The sequence below is a fragment of the Oncorhynchus kisutch genome, linkage group LG1 (assembly GCF_002021735.2).
Source record: "Oncorhynchus kisutch isolate 150728-3 linkage group LG1, Okis_V2, whole genome shotgun sequence".
Taxonomy (NCBI): domain Eukaryota; kingdom Metazoa; phylum Chordata; class Actinopteri; order Salmoniformes; family Salmonidae; genus Oncorhynchus; species Oncorhynchus kisutch.
In genome coordinates this window covers 23,996,540-24,018,307 of record NC_034174.2, presented here as the reverse complement: position 1 = coordinate 24,018,307, position 21,768 = coordinate 23,996,540, and the positions used below count along the sequence as shown (strand labels likewise).

The window sequence follows — 21,768 nt, the reverse complement described above, 5'->3', positions numbered from 1 at the left end:
CCCAAAAGCAGAATTATCTGGCCTAATTCAGCCTACATAGAAGATGCACATGACATACAAAACAAACAGACACACACAAATGCAGCGAGACAGAGACCAAGAGAGAAAGACACATTTGTTCTACATAGCATATTTCTATCTGAACATTCCAAAACATTGTGTCCTTTTGAAACATCTGGCTCATTGTTCTATCTGTGGATACACCACTGAACACAAATATAAATGCAATATGTAAAGTGTTGGTCCCATGTTTCATGAGCTGAAATAAAAGATGCCAGAAATGTTCCATAAGCACAAAAAGTTTCTCTCAAATGGTGTACACACATTTGTTTACATCCCTGTTAGTAAGTATTTCTCCTTTGCCAAGATAGGTCCACCTGACAGGTGTGGAATATTAAGAAGCTGATTAAATAACATGATCATTACACAAGTGCATCTTGTGCTGGGGACCGTTTTTTTTTGTTTCACAACACAATGCCACAGATGTGTCACGTTTTGAAGGAGCATGCAATTGGCATGCTGACTGCAGGAATATCCACCAGAGCTGTTGCCACAGAATTTAATGTGATTTCTCTACCAAAAGCCACCTCCAACATTTTAAAGATGGTGGCAGTGTGTCCAACCAGCCTCCCAACCGCAGACCACATGTAACCACGGCAGCCCAGGACCTCCACATCATGCTTCTTCACCTGCAGGATCGTCTGAGACTAGCCACCCGGACAGCTGATGAAACTGTGGGTTTTCACAACCAACCAAAATCTGTTACGAACAGAATGGACAAAGTTTTGTAGACTTTACCCTTTGCCCAAGTTTTACAAAATTGCATTATTGCATACACGCACTTCACAGAATAGGATTCAAATATTCTCACGGACAGATGAAACGGTGAGAATCTGTCCAGGCTCATGTAAAATTATGTGATTCCCAGCAGCAGTAATTCCTGGTGAAGAGATCTCTTCCTTCCTTTGCATGAAGGTATTCACAATTGTTAATGTAATTCCCCCAGAAGTAAAACAGGAAATTACACATTTTCACAATATTATTTTACTTCTGTGTACCCGAGATTTGGCATTCCCTAACGGAAATATGCAAATACATGCCAGAACGCGCCAATAGGATCTCGCTAGCTCGTGCTTGGCTCTGCCCACCTCCTTGCTTGTTCTCTACCATTGGAAATAACTGGCTGTGGTTAATCTTGGGTTAGTTGTAAAAATATTTGGTGCAGCCTAAACAAATGACTAACAGGCAGGTCCGCAAGTAGCCTAGTTTTAGAATGGCCCACGATGCACGTTAGAAAGACAAACAATGTCGTGCCGGTATTATGGGACATGTCTTTTGAACGGTAGCCTAAGGGCTAGAATGAAAACGTTTTCTCTAAAGAAAAGAGGGAGTCTAGAATACAGAACCTGTATATGAAATGCCGTGGGAAAAGTAGGAGAGTTGAGCAAGACTACAAATTTAAAGACAGCCTACTTTTCTATAGCCTACTCAAGGGAGAGAAAAACCTAGCTAGACTGTTGTTTTACTATTCAACTCAATTCTGCTACTGTTTTTAATTTCGAAAAAGCAACTTATGTTTCTTAACCAGACAAAAGGGTAGCTAACTAGATGGCTAGTGGTGACTGGTTAGCTAAGGTGAAGCGAGAGAGTCGCATGCGATATGTATAATCAGAGGCAGAGCCGGGGCGGAACCTGTCTGCCCACACTCATTGCTTGCTCCCTTGCAGCCCACCACCTGATGTAGGCTGTGTTTGCCGGGTGTGACTTGTCCTTCCCACTTAACGAAACTGCGCTGCGCATCTGTGCTGCTAATATTAATTGTGCTTATCACTGAAAAGCTCTCAATCTCTCCAAAAACTCTTGCTCAGTCCACTTACTAGTACATTCTTTTGTTACATAGTTAATTTTGGCTCGTTTTAGTCAACTTTAGTTTAGTGTCTATTTACTAAGTTATAGTCTCATCAATTGTCCCTGAAAAATAGGTGTTTGACAAATATTTTAGTCACAATTTTTGTTTACGAATTGAACACTGTAGCACATTTTCAGAGATGAACAGTAATTTAGTTTTACCGTCCCTCTGGTGATGAGCGTTCAGTTACACTGAAATGGAAAAGACATGCAGTAACTTCCTGCCTACAGTGATGTTCTTCAGTACTGTGGTTTGTTGTTCAAACTCGACTGAAAAACAGACATCCATGGTACTTGATTCCCTTCCCTCGTTGAATATGTACAAAATGAAGAACAAGTTGATCTACTTTCAATGTGAGTCTACAGAAACACTGCTTCTGCCTTGCTAGTACAGCTTGGTTGTACACAACAAATTAATAGACCTCTCATCAATATTCATAAGCAATTATTATACTAAGCTACAATATGTTATTTTCTTGTCACTCTCTGATGAACCAGACCTATAACAATAACTTTTTTCATAACAATGCATCAAAAGTTGTGGAGAAGCAGACTTGTGTCATCTATCAGTTTATCTGTGAGTTTAACTCACGAGGCAATTAGTTCTGGATTTAATTCAGGATAGTGTTATGATACAATATACAGTATACCTAAAATCCCATAATACACTCCCATGGCGAGAGAGCAAATGAGAGAAAAAGAGAGGGAGAGAGAACAAACACAGACAGACCCAGATAAAAATAACTTCTGATATGTAGACACCAAAACGAGGAAGAAAAAAAGAGTCGTACCTTGTCCTTCGGGAGTCTCTCCGAGAGGATTGACTTCAACTTGAGTGGCGTCGACTTTCAGGAACAGATCATAGAGCCTCATAATCTGATCTGCAGCCTGTTAGTTCCACAGAGGACAGTAATTACCCAACAATATGCCTCTGAACAGCAGACCCGCCAAGGCTACTCAGTACCATGCACACACTTAATATAAAACATGGCAAATCACCTTTTAAACACACGTAAAAAGGTGATTTTGTCATGTTTTACTGAGTGAGTGCGTGGTACGCAGTTGAAGTCAAAAGTTTACATACACTCGTTTTTCAACCACTCCACAACTTGTTTGTGAACAAACTATAGTTTTGGCAAGTCGGTTAGGACAACTACTTTGTGCATGACAAGTAATTTTTCCAACAATTGTTTACAGACAGATCATTTCACTTATAATTCACTGTATCACAATTCCAGTGGGTCAGAAGTTTACATACACTAAGTTGACTGTGCCTTAAACAGCTTAGAACATTCCAGAAAATTATGTCATGGCTTTAGAAGCTTCTGATAAGATCATTAAAATCAAATCAAAGTTTGTGTCAAAGGCGCCAAATACAACAGGTGTAGACCTTACAGTGAAATGCTTACTTACAGGCTCTAACCATTAGTGCAAAAAAGGTATTACGTGAACAATAGGTAGGTAAAGAAATAAAACAACAGTAAAAAGACAGGCTATATACAGTTGCGAGGCTATATACAGTAGCGAGGCTACATACAGACACCGGTTAGTCAGGCTGATTGAGGTAGTATGTACATGTAGATATGGTTAAAATGACTATGCATATATGATGAACAGAGAGTAGCAGTAGCGTAAAAGAGGGGTTGACGGGTGTCGGGACACAATGCAGATGGCCTGGTTAGCCAATGTGCGGGAGCACTGATTGGTCGGCCCAATTGAGGTAATATGTACATGAATGTATATTTAAATTGACTATACATATATGATGAACAGAGAGTAGCAGCAGTGTAAAAAGAGGGGTTGGAGGGGGGAGGCACAATGCAAATAGTCCAGGTAGCCGTACCAGGCAGTGATGCAACCAGTGCAGTGATGCCCTCGATGTTGCAGCTGTAGAACCTTTTGAGGATCTCAGGACCCATGCCAAATCTTTTTAGTTTCCTGAGGGGGAATAGGCTTTGTCGTGCACTCTTCACAACTGTCTTGGTGTGTTTGGACCATTCTAGTTTGTTGTTGATGTGGACACCAAGGAACTTGAAGCTGTCAATCTGCTCCACTACAGCCCCATCAATGAGAATGGGGGCGTGCTCGGTCCTCCTTTTCCTGTAGTCCACAATCATCTTCTGAGTCTTGGTTACGTTGAGGGATAGGTTGTTATTCTGGCACCACTCGGCCAGGTCTCTGACCTCCCTATAGGCTGTTTTGTCATTGTCTGTGAACAGGCCTAACACTGTTGTGTCGTCTGCAAACTTAATGATGGTATTGGAGTTGTGTCTGGCCATGCAGTCGTGGGTGAACAGGCAGTACAGGAGGGGGCTGAGCACGCACCCCTGGGGAGCTCTAGTGTTGAGGATCAGAGTGGCAGATGTGTTGCTACCTACCCTCACCACCTGGGGGTGGCCTGTCAGGAAGTCCAGGATCCAGTTGCAGAGGGAGGTGTTTAGTCTCAGGGTCCTTAGCTTATTGATGCGCTTTGAGGGCACTATGGTGTTGAACACTGATCTGTAGTTAATGAAAAGCATTCTCACATAAGTGTTCCTTTTGTCCAGGTGGGAAAGGGCAGTGTGGAGTGCAAGAGATTGTTTCATCTGTGGATCTGTTTGGGCGGTATGCAAATTGGAGTGGGTCTAGGGTTTCTGGGATAATGGTGTTGATGTAAGCCATTACCAACCTTTCAAAGCACTTCATGGCTGCGGACGTTAGTGTTACGGGTCTGTAGTAATCTAGGCAGGTTGCCTTTGTGTTCTTGGGCACAGGGACTATGGTGGCCTGCTTGAAACATGCTGGTATTACAGACTCAATCAGGGACATGTTGAAAATGTCAGTGAAGACACTTACCAGTTGGTCAGCACATGCCCGGAGCACACGTCCTGGTAATCAGTCTGGCCTCGCAGCCTTGTGTATGTTGACTTGTTTAAAGGTCTTACTCACGTTGGCTGCGTGATCACACAGTCGTCCGGAACAGCTGAATCTCTCATGCATGCCACAGTGTTGCTTGCCTCGAAGCGAGCATAGAAGTGATTTAGCTCGTCTGGTAGGCTTGTGTCACTGGGCAGCTCGTGGCTGTGCTCCCTTTGTAGTCTGTAATAGTTTGCAAGCTCTGCCACATAAGACGAGCGTCGGAGCCGGTGTAGTATGAATCAATCTTAGCCCTGTATTGGGGGTGGAAACATCATGCTTTGGGGCTGTTTTTCTGCAAAGGGACCAGGATGACTGATCCGTGTAAAAGAAAGAATGAATGGGGCCATGTATCGTGAGATTTTGAGTGAAAACCTCCTTCCATCAGCAAGGGCATTGAAGATGAAACGTGGCTGGGTCTTTCAGCATGACAATGATCCCAAACACACCGCACGAGCAACGAAGGAGTGGGTTCATAAGAAGCATTTCAAGGTCCTGGAGTGGCCTAGCCAGTCTCCAGATCTCAATCCCATAGAAAATCTTTGGAGGGAGTTGAAAGTCTGTGTTGCCCATACCAGCAACAGTGTGTGAAAACCTTGTGAAAACGTTTGACCTCTGTCATTGCCAACAAAGGGTATATAACAAAGTATTGAGATAAACTTTTGTTATTGACCAAATACTTATTTTCCACCATAGTTTGCAAATAAATTCATAAAAAATCCTACAATGTGATTTTCTGGATTTCTTTTTCTCATTCTGTCTGTCATAGTTGAAGTGTACCTATGATGAAAATTACAGGCCTCTCTCATCTTTTTAAGTGGGAGAACTTGCACAATTGGTGGCTGACTAAATACTTTTTTGCCCCACTGTATACACATATCATATATGTATTATGTATTATGCATGCTATATAATTGAATGCATGACTAAGCCTAATGAAAAAAGTAATTAAACTACTATAATACAGCCTTTGTGTACATATTAATGCATTAGCTCTGAATGAGAGTTACAATGTGTCTATTGTGCCACTTTATCCTAAAATGAGCAGTATTACTATTAGAGTGGCTGTCATTGGAATGAATCCTCTTTTCAAAGAATCAGTGGTTGAACTGATGTCTCTGTCTGTCCCTGGAACCGAGCTGCTCTTCTGATGATGAAAACAGCCTGACAGAAAACATTTTAAGCACTGCTCTCTGCCACACACTCACAGACACACACAATCACACACTTTGTCACCAAGACTCTTCAAAGCAGCCAAGATATTTAACCATACATTTAATTCCACACCCAGAACCACTGTAATTAGCAGTGAAACGAAAAGACTGTGGCAACTGATGTGCTTTAAAAGACACAGTTGGAAGTATATAGCGAATTGTTTTCATTTCTGGATTGAATTCAGGATAGTGTTATGCTACAAACTCAATGGCAAGACAGGCTCGTAATACACAGGGTGTACCTCTCAGACAATTGTGTATGTTCATTTCATGTATACCTTTTCTGCATTTTAACATTCTGAAAGAATCCGATTCTTTAAGTTGATGTGCTCATAGATAGGAATAGAAATTAGCAATATGATGCTACAAGACAATTGGGTCTAAAAAGAACTGGAGAAGAACTTTTAATATCACATTTGAATTTTGGGGTTTGTCTTTTTGTGTCTCTCTGACCCGGTTTACACTGACCAGAATTGGCTTCACCAGCAGCGTCTGTTCGTGATTTTGGGAGGACTTACCCTAATATCGGTAAAAAAGCACACGCATTTCGCTGCACCTATTATACCTGCTGTTAACTGTGTACGTGACGAATGCAATTTGATCTTATAAAGCTTTGTATGTTGTTCAAGGACGTTATGGGGATCTATGAACCTTGTAATTCAGCAAGAGCCCAGTAGACAGGCAGTGTCCTATCTGGTTTTATCAGCTCTGAGTTCAGTATTGTGGGTCTTTGGTGTGTGTACGCGACTCTGCTTCTCTGCACTGCGGCTCAGAGAGCTTTGTCGGGCCTATTACCTGTCTTTCCAGAGGTCCTTTGAAACCCAAATTAGCTGCCATGCGGAGCGCCTGGTCATCTCGCACGCCCTCGAAAATATCTATAACTTCCTGTGGTACGCGAGAGCAGAGAAAGAGAAAGCAGAGAGAATGGAGACTCAAACACTGGATGGTCATATGACAAAGTGGATGTTCATATTAAATCACGATATGCAATTAAGTGGTGGAAACCTGCCAGTAGTGAGGAAAGGAGAACCGGGCCTGAAACAATGGCTTTATAATTATCAGGCAATTGTAGAGATGAGATTCTAACATAGAGAAGGGGTCTCTCCATCAAGGGATTCATTGTGCCAATCAGAGAGAGAAAGAGAAAGAGAGAGAAAAAAGGAGAAAGAGAGAGAGGGAGAGGGAGGGAGAGAGAGAGGGAGAGGGAGGGAGAGAGAGAGAGAGAGAGAGAGAGCACATGGTGTGACAGAAGTACAGGGATACCAGGGATGTCTGTACAGTAGTTTATGCAAAGATATGTTAAGCTATTGTATCACAAGTACAGTGAATGGTGAGAGGTTTCTTGTCAACATCTTTAATCATTTGTAACATATGCTGTTGCAGAGCTCACAGTACTGTACCTTAAAGATGAGTTCTGGGGATTTGTCGGCAACCTCCTCTATGTCCATCCCACCCTGAGGACTGCCCACCATGACGGGGCCGTTGCAGGCCCGGTCCATCAGGATGGCAAAGTAGGTCTCTCTGGTGATGTCCAGGGCTTCAGCCACCATCACCTGGTCAGTATGGAGAGAATCAGTCTACTACCTTCACATCACAGACGGCCTCAGATACAGCAGATCATATTATTACAACCCAGAGAACCTATGGGTCTAAATCTAGGCTACACTGGGAATGAAGCACACTGCTGGGAGATGGAGACAAAGAGAGAGATTGATGGCAAGACAGAGGGATAGAGATGAGTTGTTTGTTATAAGCTCCCTGGGCCTAACTTGACAGAGCTTATTTGGACAGCGTGAGGATGATTCTTCTCCATGTCCCATGAAAACAGGCAATAACACAGTCTTTCTCTATCTGCTTAAAGTCTTGATCTATTTTACACACTACTACCACCCTCTCCTGGTCTTTCTCTCAATCGAACTGGCTCTCTGTGCCCCTCTCTCCATCTACTATGCTCTCCTCCTCCTCTTCTATCACTTCCTGCCCCTCTCCCCACCCCTGGTCTGTCCTGCCAATAGAGATAACGCTCTGTGTCTGGAGAGGATGGCTGCAGTATAGTGAAGTGAAGGGGACGTGTTACAATGGCAGGCTGACAGCTCACTCCTGGTTTTCATTCAGGGAAACAGAGCTTGACAATATAATTACAGCCTGTTAAAGGGGGCTATGTTAAGAGGCCTGGGTTCTGTTCAATCGCTGCAGCTCTCTGGCTACTTTATTACTTTGATCCCAGGCCTAATCTAAACTGAGATGGGCTTTGAGAGGGGCCTGCGACTATAGCCACTAACAGCAGGTAGCATCATATCTCCCTTGTCTGTGAATGTCTGCATGTGTACTGGTTTTTGTGTGTGATACATGACACATGGCTGCATATAGGTCCCCCTGGGATCATTTATCATGATACATTTCTTCAATTAATAAATGTTATATTCCTATATGCTTAGTTTACAAAATAAAACTATCAGAAATGGTGTCGTCATTCATCTAACAGATGACATGCTATGGATAGATAGTGCAGCTAATGTTTCCATATGAAATGACATGTCACAACAATGCTTTCACAGTTTTTGTGTTTATATATCTCTCTTTCCCCTCAGCCCTGGTGTTGTGGTAGTGAACTGCCTTCCCCGCCAGCTCTTTCTATAAAAATGTGACAGTAGTTTGATACTTCTCCTAAACTTTGCAGCAGGGGCAGGAGCAGAGCGAGGTGTGTGCCTGGCTGGCAGGAATGAAAACAAGTGTTAATGGGGAGCTCTAGGCCATAATTCACTAAAAAGGCAGAGCGAGAGAGCGAGAGAGCGAGAGAGTGAGAGAGCGAGAGAGCGAGAGAGCGAGAGAGCGAGAGAGAGAGAGAGAGAGGGCGAGGAAAAAAACAAGCTACAGGCCGAGAAGGGTTCATTACCTGGAAGTGTGTTTTTGGGTGGGCTGCAGTGTGAGTGAGGAAAAAAATATTCCTGCTTGTTAGCGACACTTGGAAATGGTTGTTTACGTGACTAACACTTTGGTCTCAGAGAGGCCCTGACTCGCATGTATTATTTATCGCAGTGAACCATAACACCAAATAGCACAAACACAACAAACAACACCGGCTTCAAATGGCATGTCTCCACCAGGGACCTATCCCCAGAACTAGAGGAACAAAAAAACTATATAAACTAATGTATTATTACCCCGATGCTTGTGCACTCATTCATTTCATGGAACTGCATTACTGAATTGAAATGACCCTGAAATGAGAAAAACAGAAAAGTTATTTGACCCCAGCTATGACTTACCATTTTTACTTCCACTCCTTCCTTTGGCGTCTGCTTGGTGGTCAGGCTATAGCCTAGCATCTTACTGGCCAGCTCACCCACCACAGAGGGGCTAGAGAAGAGACAGGACTGTCTCAATTACAACTACTTCATTAATAGTGCTTTGATTACAGATAAAAACCTAGAGGACAAACATCTTCCAAAAATAGAGGACATCACCATAGCAGATAACAGAGCAGATAACAGAGCAGATAACAGAGCAGAGAACAGAGCAGATAACAGAGCAGATAACAGAGCAGATAACAGAGCAGAGAACAGAGCAGATAACAGAGCAGATAACAGAGCAGAGAACAGAGCAGAGAACAGAGCAGATAACAGAGCAGAGAACAGAGCAGATAACAGAGCAGATAACAGAGCAGATAACAGAGCAGATAACAGAGTAGATAACAGAGTAGATAACAGAGCAGATAACAGAGCAGATAACAGAGTAGATAACAGAGCAGATAACAGAGCAGAGAACAGAGCAGAGAACAGAGCAGAGAACAGAGCAGATAACAGAGTCATTATTTTCAGCTCCTGAGACACGTTTTCATTTCAACAAAGACATGGTTCAGCACATTTGCAGTGTGATTGTAATGTGTTCTGACAAAGCACTGCTCTTGAAAAAGTATATCCTGGTTTCGGCTGCTCTTTAAAGGAAGTGCGAGTCTCATTCCTGTACTGCTTCTTGCTCTGGTTTCTATAAAATACAAATGAAGCCTGAGGTAGTGTTTTGCTATGATAGATGTTAGGAGAGTGAACTGTGTGCACAAGTCACTGTCTGGGGAGGCTTAACTTCAGATGGTTCACTCAAAGGTTTCTGGTTATCCCAAATACTGAAAGGGTGACAATGATACATATGTCGTAGCCATACGTCATAAATCACAGTTCAGGCCTTATCACGCTGCTATCTTGGCTACATCATTTTTTTGCAGAGGAAACATTAATCTAGTAGCTGGCCAATGAAGATGTTGGTTGATGTGATATAAGATAGACAAACAGTAGATTATTGTTAGGGAAATCTGGCCAATATAGGCCTATAACAATGTGCTAGAAGAACACAATTCGACTGAGCTCCACTGAATCAGAGCTGTATATCACAATTCCAATAACCTGATTCAGTGAGTTGCGCACAGTGCAATTTCCCAATGATAAATTCACTATTTCAAAGTTTAATTGGAAGCAGTTTTCCCTAAAGTAGCAAATGTAGCTTTTTATTGCAGGGTCATGTGTAGGTAGCTGGAACAGAGAGAAAGCAACACTGTCTAGGAGGGAGAACTGAAGCAGTAGTTAGAGAAATAGAACAGAACCATTCTCTGAAGGGGCCATTACTCAAATCACACCTCAGTGAGTGCGGGTGGCGGATGGCAGGGGTACTCACTCTTTAGTTAAGTGCACTCCACCTTTAAGGCCACTGTTGAACACACCCTTCCCTCGTCCCCCAGCCAGTATCTGGGCCTTCAGGACTATCTCCTTGGCGTCTGAAAGAGAGAGGGATTAGAAAAAAGAGAGAAGGGCTCTGTCAGCAGGATAGAGATAGACAGCCAGGTGAGAGAGGAGAAGAGCATGAGACCTCTCCAATGGTACATCATCACAGAGCCCATTACACTTCCCCTGTCTCTGAGTAAAATGTTATCTCACCCATCACCCTGGTCTCCATTAGCTCCTGTCTAGAGGAGAGGGGGGGGATATAGGGAAAGAGGGGGCTAGGAGGAGAGGTACGTGATGGGATGAGGGGAAGGGTACTCCAGCTCACGTATATTCTCTCCTAGCCCTGCTAATTACAGACTAAAGCCAACTTCCCAAATACAGGGTAGAGAGGGTACCCTATTGAAAGTTGAAAGAACATGTCCATATAGACAGGCAAATACTCCCATACAAGGTACATACATACAAACAGATTACAAAGACATAAGCTAGACACACAAACATGTAACAATCTAAACAATGAGTTAATTTGCGTCATTTGACTCTCGACTGACCATTGCAATTTTATGGCATTTTAACGATGCTAACACCATATAGGCCTACCCTACTTGCCCTCTCTGTCACCTCCAAGTCCTCCTTTCTACACCAGGAGAGAGCACCTCTGGTAGAGCACTGAGCTGTCTATTCAGCTACCCACTGAACAGGCTCCCTCTATTCAAATGGTGCAACTTGATGTAATATGGTCTTGAGTGATCATTATCCTGGCAGGGAATTCCACCATTGGCTAACAGTGGGGCAACCAGAACATGTAAAGAAAGGCACGTCGACCTTGGGCCAGGAACATAGCTCTCTTACTCTCAGTAAAGCCCCTCAAGCGGAGTGGCTCAGGCTGTTCCAGTAGGAACAAGACCCCGACAAAATAGGCTCTGACAAGATGGCAGGGATTAAACCAACACTGAATTAGTGAGCTCTGTTCTGCCCTGGGATGAGGAGAGAAAGACCGAGAGAATAAAGGTGAGCACATGTAGGGGCTGTGAGTAGTCATACATTAATAAATATGTCAATTAAAAGAACTGCAAGAGCGCAAAATTAAAATTGAGTTCAAAGCAAGATGAAATGGAGTGTCCTACGGGCATGTGCAGCAGAGGGACGGAACAGAGAAAATTAGGAAACTACTTTTGTTAAAAGAAAAGGGGGAGCCAATGAGGAAGGTGTTATTCCTTAGCCCTGACAAGAGGTGTGCTGCAAGGTGTAGAACGGACCGAGACCGGGTCGTCTCTGGAAGGAGGAGAGGAGTGAGAGATGAGGACGATTAAGGTGCAGTATGGGAAGCAATGGCTAGAGAAGGAAATGGATGGAAAAAGGAGAAAAGAATGATGAAGGAAATATGTAGCCTATATAGCCAGACATATGATTGGTTATTGAGAGGTATGCGGTTTCACACCGTGACCAGAATATATAAAAGGTGCCATGATAACACACCACAGCCCAAATAATTTGCCATATACAATTGATCACACAGGAAAAGACTATCTAGATACACCTAAGAGGTGTTTAGTGGATAATATGAATCAGGAGAGATAAGGAGAGATAAGCCTCTTAACGAATGAACCGTTCTCATCAAATCACTCACTTGGAAAATTGGCCTTGATTACACATACAAAACACACCCGACCTTTACAGCGGCTTGTTAAGAATGCAAAACACCTCTCAGCCTGTTCTTTATTTCCAGTTTTCCCCCCGATAGTGTGATCATTGTAGATTCTCTGAAGCTGCCACCACCCAGGATTTGTTTTTAACTGTCAAAATGCATCGTGAAGTAATGATGCCCTCAAAGATCCCAGTGAACGGGCCACTATGTGAGCACAGAGCAGACCTCACCAATAACATGTGTAAACCCTGGATGGCTGACAGGGTGTGCTGTATTGCAGCCACTGCGCTGACATCTTGGTACTCCTCCTCAATTACAAAAAAAGACTAAGGAAACTATAAAAATACATTTATCAATGTCCACATTCATTTTTGACACATGTATTCTATTATTACAGACACTTTAATGCATACTTTAAATTGTATTGTGAGTTAAACATAAAACTAAAACAGTATTTTTTTTACAGTAGTAATATGACTGTGCCCACGTCAACAACAAAATACATGTAATTTTTTCCTTGAATACATTCAAATACTGTAGAATTCCATTCATTCCTATGGAGGACTTTTGCAACTGGGGAGCTGACTGTTCCAACACAGCTGACTGGGAGCTTCAAAGCCTCTCAATGGTCAATACATAGCATCATCAATCCAGAGTTTATATATACACACACACACACACACACACGTCATTGGATATTATCCATTCATGCTCCAGACATGAAACAGCACCTAACACAGGCAGTGTTACACTTGTGTGAAGATGACGCCACTGAAGAGCATTGATGGATTTGTGCGAGTCTCTCAATAACTCACACACTCATACAGATGTTTTATTCAATGTGTCTAGTAAACTGCTTTTTAAAGGTAAATCTTTAGGGATATTTAGGGTATTTCTATATCAATGGCAGCCATTGAAGGAAACAGCTATCTATAAAAATAAAAATAAAGTGTTTTATTCTGTTACGGACAGTTATCTTAGGTCCAAATACAAAACAATGAAACTGTGCCTCCATGCCCCTTGTTGATAGTATTGACAGGTAGGCGCGTTAGGCTACATTTTGGGAGATGAATGTGATTTCGTTCTAACAGCATGTAGCACAAAAACAACTAAAGAACTCTGGGAGCCAGAGGTAGCACTTTGATGAATGAATACAGAGGAGTGATGACATCAGATACAGAGAGTGGTTTGGCCAGGACACCACACAACATTTCAAATGCAAAAACATGCACAACCGTGAAACTGATAATATGAATAAAATGATTCATTCTCAGAAGTTATGCATATTAGCAGTAAAAGCTAAGGTGAATAGAAAATCCCCTTAATGGAACTGGAAGGGACAGGGTGGCAGCATTCCATAACAAGCCATCTATTTCCAGTGGAACCATGTAAAGTCATGGCAAATCTGAAAAGGGATATTTTCTTCTCCATGTAGTTTTTTTTAGGGACAGACACAGAAAATGAGATTAACATGTAACTACATCTTCAATCGCATCAGCTGTAATCTGAGTTACATGGCCGTCCTCGGGCTAACTCATTTCCCAGTAATGAACGCAAATGAACTCCCAGCCTATTTACTGATGACAGCAGTCGGCATCGAGGCTGTTACTTCTGCCTCGACAACATCTCCCCTCTCTTTGTATTTCAAACGTTCTGTCCTCCTCCTCTCTCGGCGGTCCGGAAGGATGTAGCCCAAGGGTTAGGGACGGCAGAGTTAGCGTTGTCTGATATTTAATTAAGCCATAAAAGGCTGTGCACTTGGGGACTGTAGTAAAGGGACAGACGCAGGCTGCAAGCCAATCTGGAGAGAACGAGATGCACTCACTGTCTGTCTGCAGGCCACAGTAAGAGGATAGGGGAAGTCAGACTAGAGCCTATACCAAAGAAATGTTATAAGTTTGAAATTAAATAATAATATGGGTGATTGTTAATGGGACAATTGATGGCTACAACCATCAAACTACTGGTTGCTTTAACCATCAAACTACTGGTGGCTTTACCATCAAACTACTGGTGGCTTTAACCATCAAACTTTCTGGTTGCTTTAACCATCAAACTTTCTGGTTGCTTTAACCATCAAACTACTGGTTGCTTTAACCATCAAAATACTGGTTGCTTTAACCATCAAACTACTGGTTGCTTTAACCATCAAACTACTGGTTGCTTTAACCATCAAACTACTGGTTGCTTTAACCATCAAACTACTGGTGGCTTTAACCATCAAACTACTGGTTGCTTTAACCATCAAACTACTGGTTGCTTTAACCATCAAACTACTGGTGGCTTTAACCATCAAACTACTGGTTGCTTTAACCATCAAACTACTGGTTGCTTTAACCATCAAACTACTGGTGGCTTTACCATCAAACTACTGGTGGCTTTAACCATCAAACTTTCTGGTTGCTTTAACCATCAAACTACTGGTGGCTTTAACCATCAAACTACTGGTGGCTTTAACCATCAAACTACTGGTGGCTTTAACCATCAAACTACTGGTTGCTTTAACCATCAAACTACTGGTTGCTTTAACCATCAAACTACTGGTGGCTTTACCATCAAACTACTGGTGGCTTTAACCATCAAACTTTCTGGTTGCTTTAACCATCAAACTTTCTGGTTGCTTTAACCATCAAACTACTGGTTGCTTTAACCATCAAACTACTGGTTGCTTTAACCATCAAACTACTGGTTGCTTTAACCATCAAACTACTGGTTGCTTTAACCATCAAACTACTGGTTGCTTTAACCATCAAACTACTGGTTGCTTTAACCATCAAACTACTGGTTGCTTTAACCATCAAACTACTGGTTGCTTTAACCATCAAACTACTGGTTGCTTTAACCATCAAACTACTGGTTGCTTTAACCATCAAACTACTGGTTGCTTTAACCATCAAACTACTGGTTGCTTTAAAGGACAGTACAAAAGAATGGTGCACTTTCTTAAACATCTTGTTCTATTTGTCATTATCACATCAATTTAAAATGTAGTGCGATATAGACTTTTCCACATCTCCTACCTCCAGGTCAGACTGAGCAGCCCAGCTCCAGGTCAACCCAGCACCCAGCTCCAGGTCAACCCAGCTCCAGGTCAGACTGAGCAGCCCAGCACCCAGCTCCAGGTCAGACTGAGCAGCCCAGCACCCAGCTCCAGGTCAGACTGAGCAGCCCAGCTCCAGGTCAGACTGAGCAGCCCAGCACCCAGCTCCAGGTCAGACTGAGCAGCCCAGCACCCAGCTCCAGGTCAGACTGAGCAGCCCAGCACCCAGCTCCAGGTCAGACTGAGCAGCCCAGCACCCAGCTCCAGGTCAGACTGAGCAGCCCAGCACCCAGCTCCAGGTCAGACTGAGCAGCCCAGCTCTCCAGTGTTTGCTCCAGTCTAACGCAAGTAATGTGGCAGCTACATGTGATGACTAATCCAAACTCAGAAGACAATCAACACACACAGGAACAATCAAAGTGAATAGATTCAGTGTCTACAACAGATAGGTGCATCAAACACTATGTAGAAAGTAAAAACAGAGCATACTAATTATAAAATGTACATGATATAATCAGTTCATAAGATAAATCATGTTTGATTATGTGTGAGTGAGTCTACACGGAGGAGACTACTGGATAGTTTGGTTCATCAGGCTGATCCCTAGACTACACTTTAAGATATTGAGGGATGATGATATTTTGGCAGTGTGAAGAAAGGAATTCCAGAGTTTGTAACCTCTGTATCTGCTAGAGAATTGACTATGTGAAGTGCAGCAGTGAGGAGGGTGAACGTTATCGCAGTGTCCTGTGTTGTATGCATGGATCTGGTTTAGGTAGTCTGCCTAGAAGGTATGTCTATTTGTAGATGAAGGTGCATAATTGGAGTATTAAGCACCTGCTACTCCCCCTATGGACAACCCCTCCCCCCCTGCTACTCCCCCTATGGACAACCCCTCCCCCCTGCTACTCCCCCTATGGACAACCCCTCCCCCCCTGCTACTCCCCCTATGGACAACCCCTCCCCCTCGCTACTCCCCATATGGACAACCCCTCCCCCTCGCTACTCCCCATATGGACAACCCCTCCCCCCCTGCTACTCCCCCTATGGACAACCCCTCCCCCCTGCTACTCCCCCTATGGACAACCCCTCCCCCCTGCTACTCCCCCTATGGACAACCCCCTCCCCCCTGCTACTCCCCCTATGGACAACCCCTCCCCCTTGCTACTCCCCCTATGGACAACCCCCTCCCCCTATGGACAACCCCCTCCCCCTTGCTACTCCCCCTATGGACAACCCCCTCCCCCTATGGACAACCCCCTCCCCCTTGCTACTCCCCCTATGGACAACCCCCTCCCCCTGTGGACAACCCCCTCCCCCTTGCTACTCCCCCTGTGGACAACCCCTCCCCCCCCTGCTACTCCCCCTACGGACAACCACTCCCCCTATGGACAACCCCTCCCCCCTGCTACTCCCCCTATGGACAAAGACTTTTACTGTACCCTGCAATCACACCTGCAAACCTGTTCATGTGACTATAAACAATTCGGAACATTTAGGATAGATAATTACTCGCTGTATCGAGAACACACCTAGGACTATCATTCTCCACAGCTGCAGTAATGAAGCTTAGAAGTTAATGCAGTTAAACTTGTAAGCCTTTATTTTCTTATGACTAGTATGAGGCTAATGGTAAGCCACCAAAAACAGAGTATGTGACCTCTTTGAGCTGTGCAATGCTGTTGCACTATCCATTCCAACTGCGCCAGGTAACGACCACTCAGAGGATGTGACTGTATCTAATGATGCAGTCTTTGTGGAGCTCTATAGGGGTTCATCGTCAACCTAGACCTCTGCTGCCTGCAGTAGTATCATGACAGCCGACTCCTCGTTAGGCTCCACACACTGTCCGTACTAAAGATTTCCAGAGCTGGACTAAGTGGCACTCTATGACAGAGAGGCAGAGTTCAAACCCCTGGACCAGTGTGGAAACTGTTAGTCACTCTGGAGTAAGACTTTACAGACAACGGCCCAGGGGTATGGTCGCCTAAAGTTATCAGCCAATGTCTCATTAATGGCATATAGTCATTTAACCAACATTGGCATTCTACTGGAATAGCAATGAGGGAAAGGGCCGAGGTCATTATGATGAGCATATTCAAGCCTGCTTATACAAACACGACTGAGGAGATGAACTTGGAACGTAGGCAGCATTCCTCTAGGCTTCACAGGTGAGTAATAAAAGACGTGGAGCAGAGTTCCATACAGTGAATGGTGTGTCTTCCACTGCTCAAGTGATTAATATCACTTTATCCCCTGGAACCCAAGGACTACAGTGAGTGCGTCATAAGCGTCAAGCATAATGGTAACCATAATGACTTCTAACACACTATTAGCGCCATCCATACACCATACTGAATATGTCTGAGAAATAATTCCACATATAATGAAAAGGTTAAGCAGCATAATGAGAAGGTGGAACTACCATAAGCAGCTTATAGAAATTAGCTCTTTCAAGGAAGCCTTATTTTCCAAAGCCTATTTAAAGCTGTTAAGAGAATTTCCGTGAGCATGTCGTTTTCTCCAGTTGTAAGGTCTCTGCCAGCTATGATGACAACAGACAAATCCCATACAGGAAAAGCAGATGTCTACTACATGGCTTTAAGGACACTACAAGCATCACGTACATTGCTCTGCCTACTCCATACTGCCATAAACTGTGCATATGTGCACATATTAGGTGAGCACGTCTAGGCCGTCACTGTCGGTCCTGTCCAGCCTGTGTTAATGACCTTGGCTTGAAAAAGCACATCCTCAGCCTCTCCAGTGTCCCCTCTTTCCCCAGGAGCATGGCTTCTTGGTAGGAAAACTCCCCGTGCCATCCGTCTTTCTGTGTGACAGGCTGGTTCTCAAGGGGGAAAAGGGCAGTGTGGCGGAGATACCTGCAACTCCACAACTCCTGATCCAAAAGTAGAGGACACTGATGTGTTTGCTGGCTGTGGCACCACTGTGCTTGGTAGTTGGGAAAGAGAAAGCAGCAGAGCACACTGCTGTTTTGACTTAACATTAACAGTTAATAGCTATGTAAATGCTCACAGTTACCTGAAGAACAGTTGCATAATAATCCATTCAAACCCCATTCACGTAAAATCACAACGGCATGGTACTGAGGGAGGGAACACAAACTTGTTTAGACAGAGAGGAAAAAAACATTTTATGCAGACGAAGCTGTAGCTTTAATAAAATAATGTTTTCCAGGTAGAATAACTCCATTCAGTTGCTCTCCGAGTATAAAGATTAACACCTCGCTGTAGGTGTCTTTACGCATGCATCCAAAACACCTTTATAAACAGCTATATAACACATTAGTGATAAGCTGTCGCACTACCCTTAGTAGCGCCTTGCGGTCGGATGCCAAGCAGTTGCCATAAAAAGCAGTGATGCAACGATGGTGCAGCTGTAGAACGTTTTGAGGATCTGAGGACCCATGCCAAATATTTTCAGCCCCTTGAGGGGGAAGAGACATTGTGCCCGCCTCATGACTGTGTTGGTGTGCTTGGACCATAATATCACACCAAGGAACTTGAAGCTCTCAACCTTCTCCACTACAGCCCTGCCTAGGTGAATGGGGGCTGCTCAGCCCTCCGATTTATGTAGTCCACGATCAGCTCCTTTGTCTTGCTCAAGTTGAGGGAGAGGTTGCTGCCCTAGCATCACACTCCCAGGTCTCAGACCACCTCTCATCGTCGTCGGTGATCAGGCACATCACCGTTGAGTCGTCGGCAAACTTAATGATGGTGTTGGAGTTGTGTTTGGCCACGCAGTTGTGGGTGAAGAGGGAGTACAGGAGGGGACTAAGCACACACCCGAGACACCCCTGTGTTGATGGTCAGCGTTGTGGATATTTTGTTGCCTACCCTCACCATTTGGGGGCGGCCCGTCAGGAAGTCCAGGATCCAGTTACAGAGGGAGGTGTTCAGTCCCAGGGTCCTTAGCTTAGTGATAAGATTTGTGGGCACTATGGTGTTGAACACTGAGCTGTGGTCAATGAACAGCATTATCGCATATGTGTTCCTTTTGTCCAGGTGGGAAATGGCAGTGTTTGTGCGTTATACGAATTGGAGTGGGTACAGGGTTTCTGGGATGATGGTGTTGATGTGAGCTATGCTCAGCCTTTCATGGCTACAAATGAGTGCTTTGGGGCGATAGTCATTTAGGAAGGTTTACTTGGGCACAGGGACTATGGTGGTCTGCTAGAAACATGCAGGTATTACAGACTGGATCAGGGAGACATTAAAAATGTCAGTTTAGACACTTGCCAGCTGGTCGGCGCAAGCTCAGAGAAAGCATCCTGGTAATCCGTCTGTGAATGTTAACCTGTTTAAAGGTTTTACATCGGCTATGGAGAGCATGATCACAGTCTTCCGGAACAGCTGGTGCTCTCATGCATGGTTCAGTGCTATTTGCCTCAATATGAGGAGCATAGATGGCATTTAGCTTGTTTAGCAGGTTACTGGGCAGCTCATGGCTGGGTTTCCCTCTGTAATCCATGATGGTTTGTAAGCCCTGCCACAAGGATAAGTTCATGAGTTACCAGTCTCAGATATTGCAGCCCAAATAAATGCTTCAGAGTTCAAGTAGCAGACACGCATTCAACTGTTCAGAGGAGACTGCATGAGTCAGGCCTACATGGTCAAATTGCTGCAAAGTAAGGACACCAAAAAGGACACCAATAAGGGGAAGACTTGCTATAACACATTACAACTTGTTCTATAATACCAGAACTGTTATGACAATATGACAGCTTATAAATGTTTTATATAGCGGTTGTAAAGACATTATGGATGCATGCATTAGGACACCTAGAGTAAAATGTTATCCATATAAAAAATACTAGCAGTTCAATTCCTCAAGCAATCTATTTGCGGAATCTATTTTCTCATTCACAGAAACAGTGTTTGTGCATTACCACATACACACTCGTCTTAGGGCAGGGAACCTGATTGAGTCTATACCAGCCGGAGTATTAGCTGCTTGCTGGCTGCCTGTGACCCAAAACTACTGACGCCGTCTTTATCTGCCCTCTGGAGAGTAGTCTTCTAGCTGCCAACATTCATGTCCATGTCAATCAAACTCCTCCTCAATGCTGCCTGCCCTTTTTCCTCCCTCTCTCTCTCCAGCTCTCCCCAAGCCTCTCAAAACAGCACAATATCTGAAGTGTTTCAGTACTGAGAATGGCTGTGATTCCATTTACCTCAGAAGAATCAGAAAAGCCACACCTTATCAAACTGTTCCATCATACATTACACACATTAGGTGAAAACACCAGGTATCAAACTGACTAGTATAAAAGACTGTATTAGGCCCAGCTGTGCAGGACACTGATCCCAACACTTCTGATAATCACGAGAGGACCGGTCCTGTTGAAGAAAACACTCATCCAGCTCTCGTTGTTATTGAGAGTGTCAGAGCTCTTCAAAAGACTCAGGCTTGTTTTCTAGACGGGGGAGATGAAAGCGGGCTTTAAAGTGCTTGAAGTGTGTGAGGGGGTGTAGGCTGGGAGTGAGAGGCTGGCTGAGGAGGGAGATGTGGACAGAGAATGGGAGTCCATCCATGTTGGCCAGCTTTACAATGCTCCAAATCCCTCACCCATCTGAGATGAGGGTTGCACTGTATCTGTCGGCTCACTAGATGCTCAAGACATCATACTGTTTGATGTTAATCAATTAACTAGGCTACTTCTAAACTTGCCAGGATTTATTTAACTATGTATGATGAGGTAGTCCTACAGCTAGTCCTACTAGAATGCAGGCCTTGTCCCAAGTCATTCCCATTCATTGGCGGGAAAAAGCATCATCATCAAACAGAGTGCAGTGTAATAGAATTGAATGAGAATGGGCCCCACAGTTTGAAGCAATTCAGACACAGGATTTTTTTTAAACGGGAACAAATGCACTAATGAGACTAATGAGGAAAAAAACATTTTATTTCTTCTTACAAATTTACTGCTGAATGGAGCATGGAATAGCTCTAATAAAACATGCAATTTAGAGGCAACATTACCAAAATAAATGGCCTCATACCTTCTGGCTGAACAAGTGTTAGGCGCGTTGGCGAGGCAACAGGGCCTAAAGCATGAGTAACGGTAATGTGCCTCCCGCAATGTCAATACAGCCCAGCTGTCACGAGTCCAAAATTACATTTTGATTTGTGTGGTCCCTGAAACGCAGCTCATATTCCTCAAAATGTATTTAGAAAATCATTGGAGAGGCATTCTGATTGTTTTACCGCAGAAACACACATCAGAGATATGATTACGGCCCTTTATGATCCATAAACTCACAGATTTCCGTACTAGCAGCGGTAGCCTTTTGTTTTGCTTTCCCTCACAGCGCTCGCTCACAC

The 21,768-nt window shown here is 43.8% G+C and overlaps 1 protein-coding gene across 3 annotated transcripts in view; it reads right to left on the bottom strand.

Moving 5' to 3' along the window:
- suclg2 (succinate-CoA ligase GDP-forming subunit beta) overlaps positions 1 to 21,768 on the bottom strand; it is a 127,225-nt gene that overhangs the window by 69,721 nt on the left and 35,736 nt on the right. For all 3 annotated transcript variants that reach the window (XM_031804708.1, XM_020491641.2, XM_031804758.1), the window contains exons 3-7: positions 10,686 to 10,785; positions 9,287 to 9,377; positions 7,418 to 7,570; positions 6,813 to 6,902; positions 2,700 to 2,796 (exon numbers count right to left, since the gene is read on the bottom strand). In XM_031804708.1, coding sequence (XP_031660568.1) covers positions 2,700 to 2,796; positions 6,813 to 6,902; positions 7,418 to 7,570; positions 9,287 to 9,377; positions 10,686 to 10,785 — 531 coding nt within the window. The remainder of the gene's footprint in view (positions 1 to 2,699; positions 2,797 to 6,812; positions 6,903 to 7,417; positions 7,571 to 9,286; positions 9,378 to 10,685; positions 10,786 to 21,768) is intronic.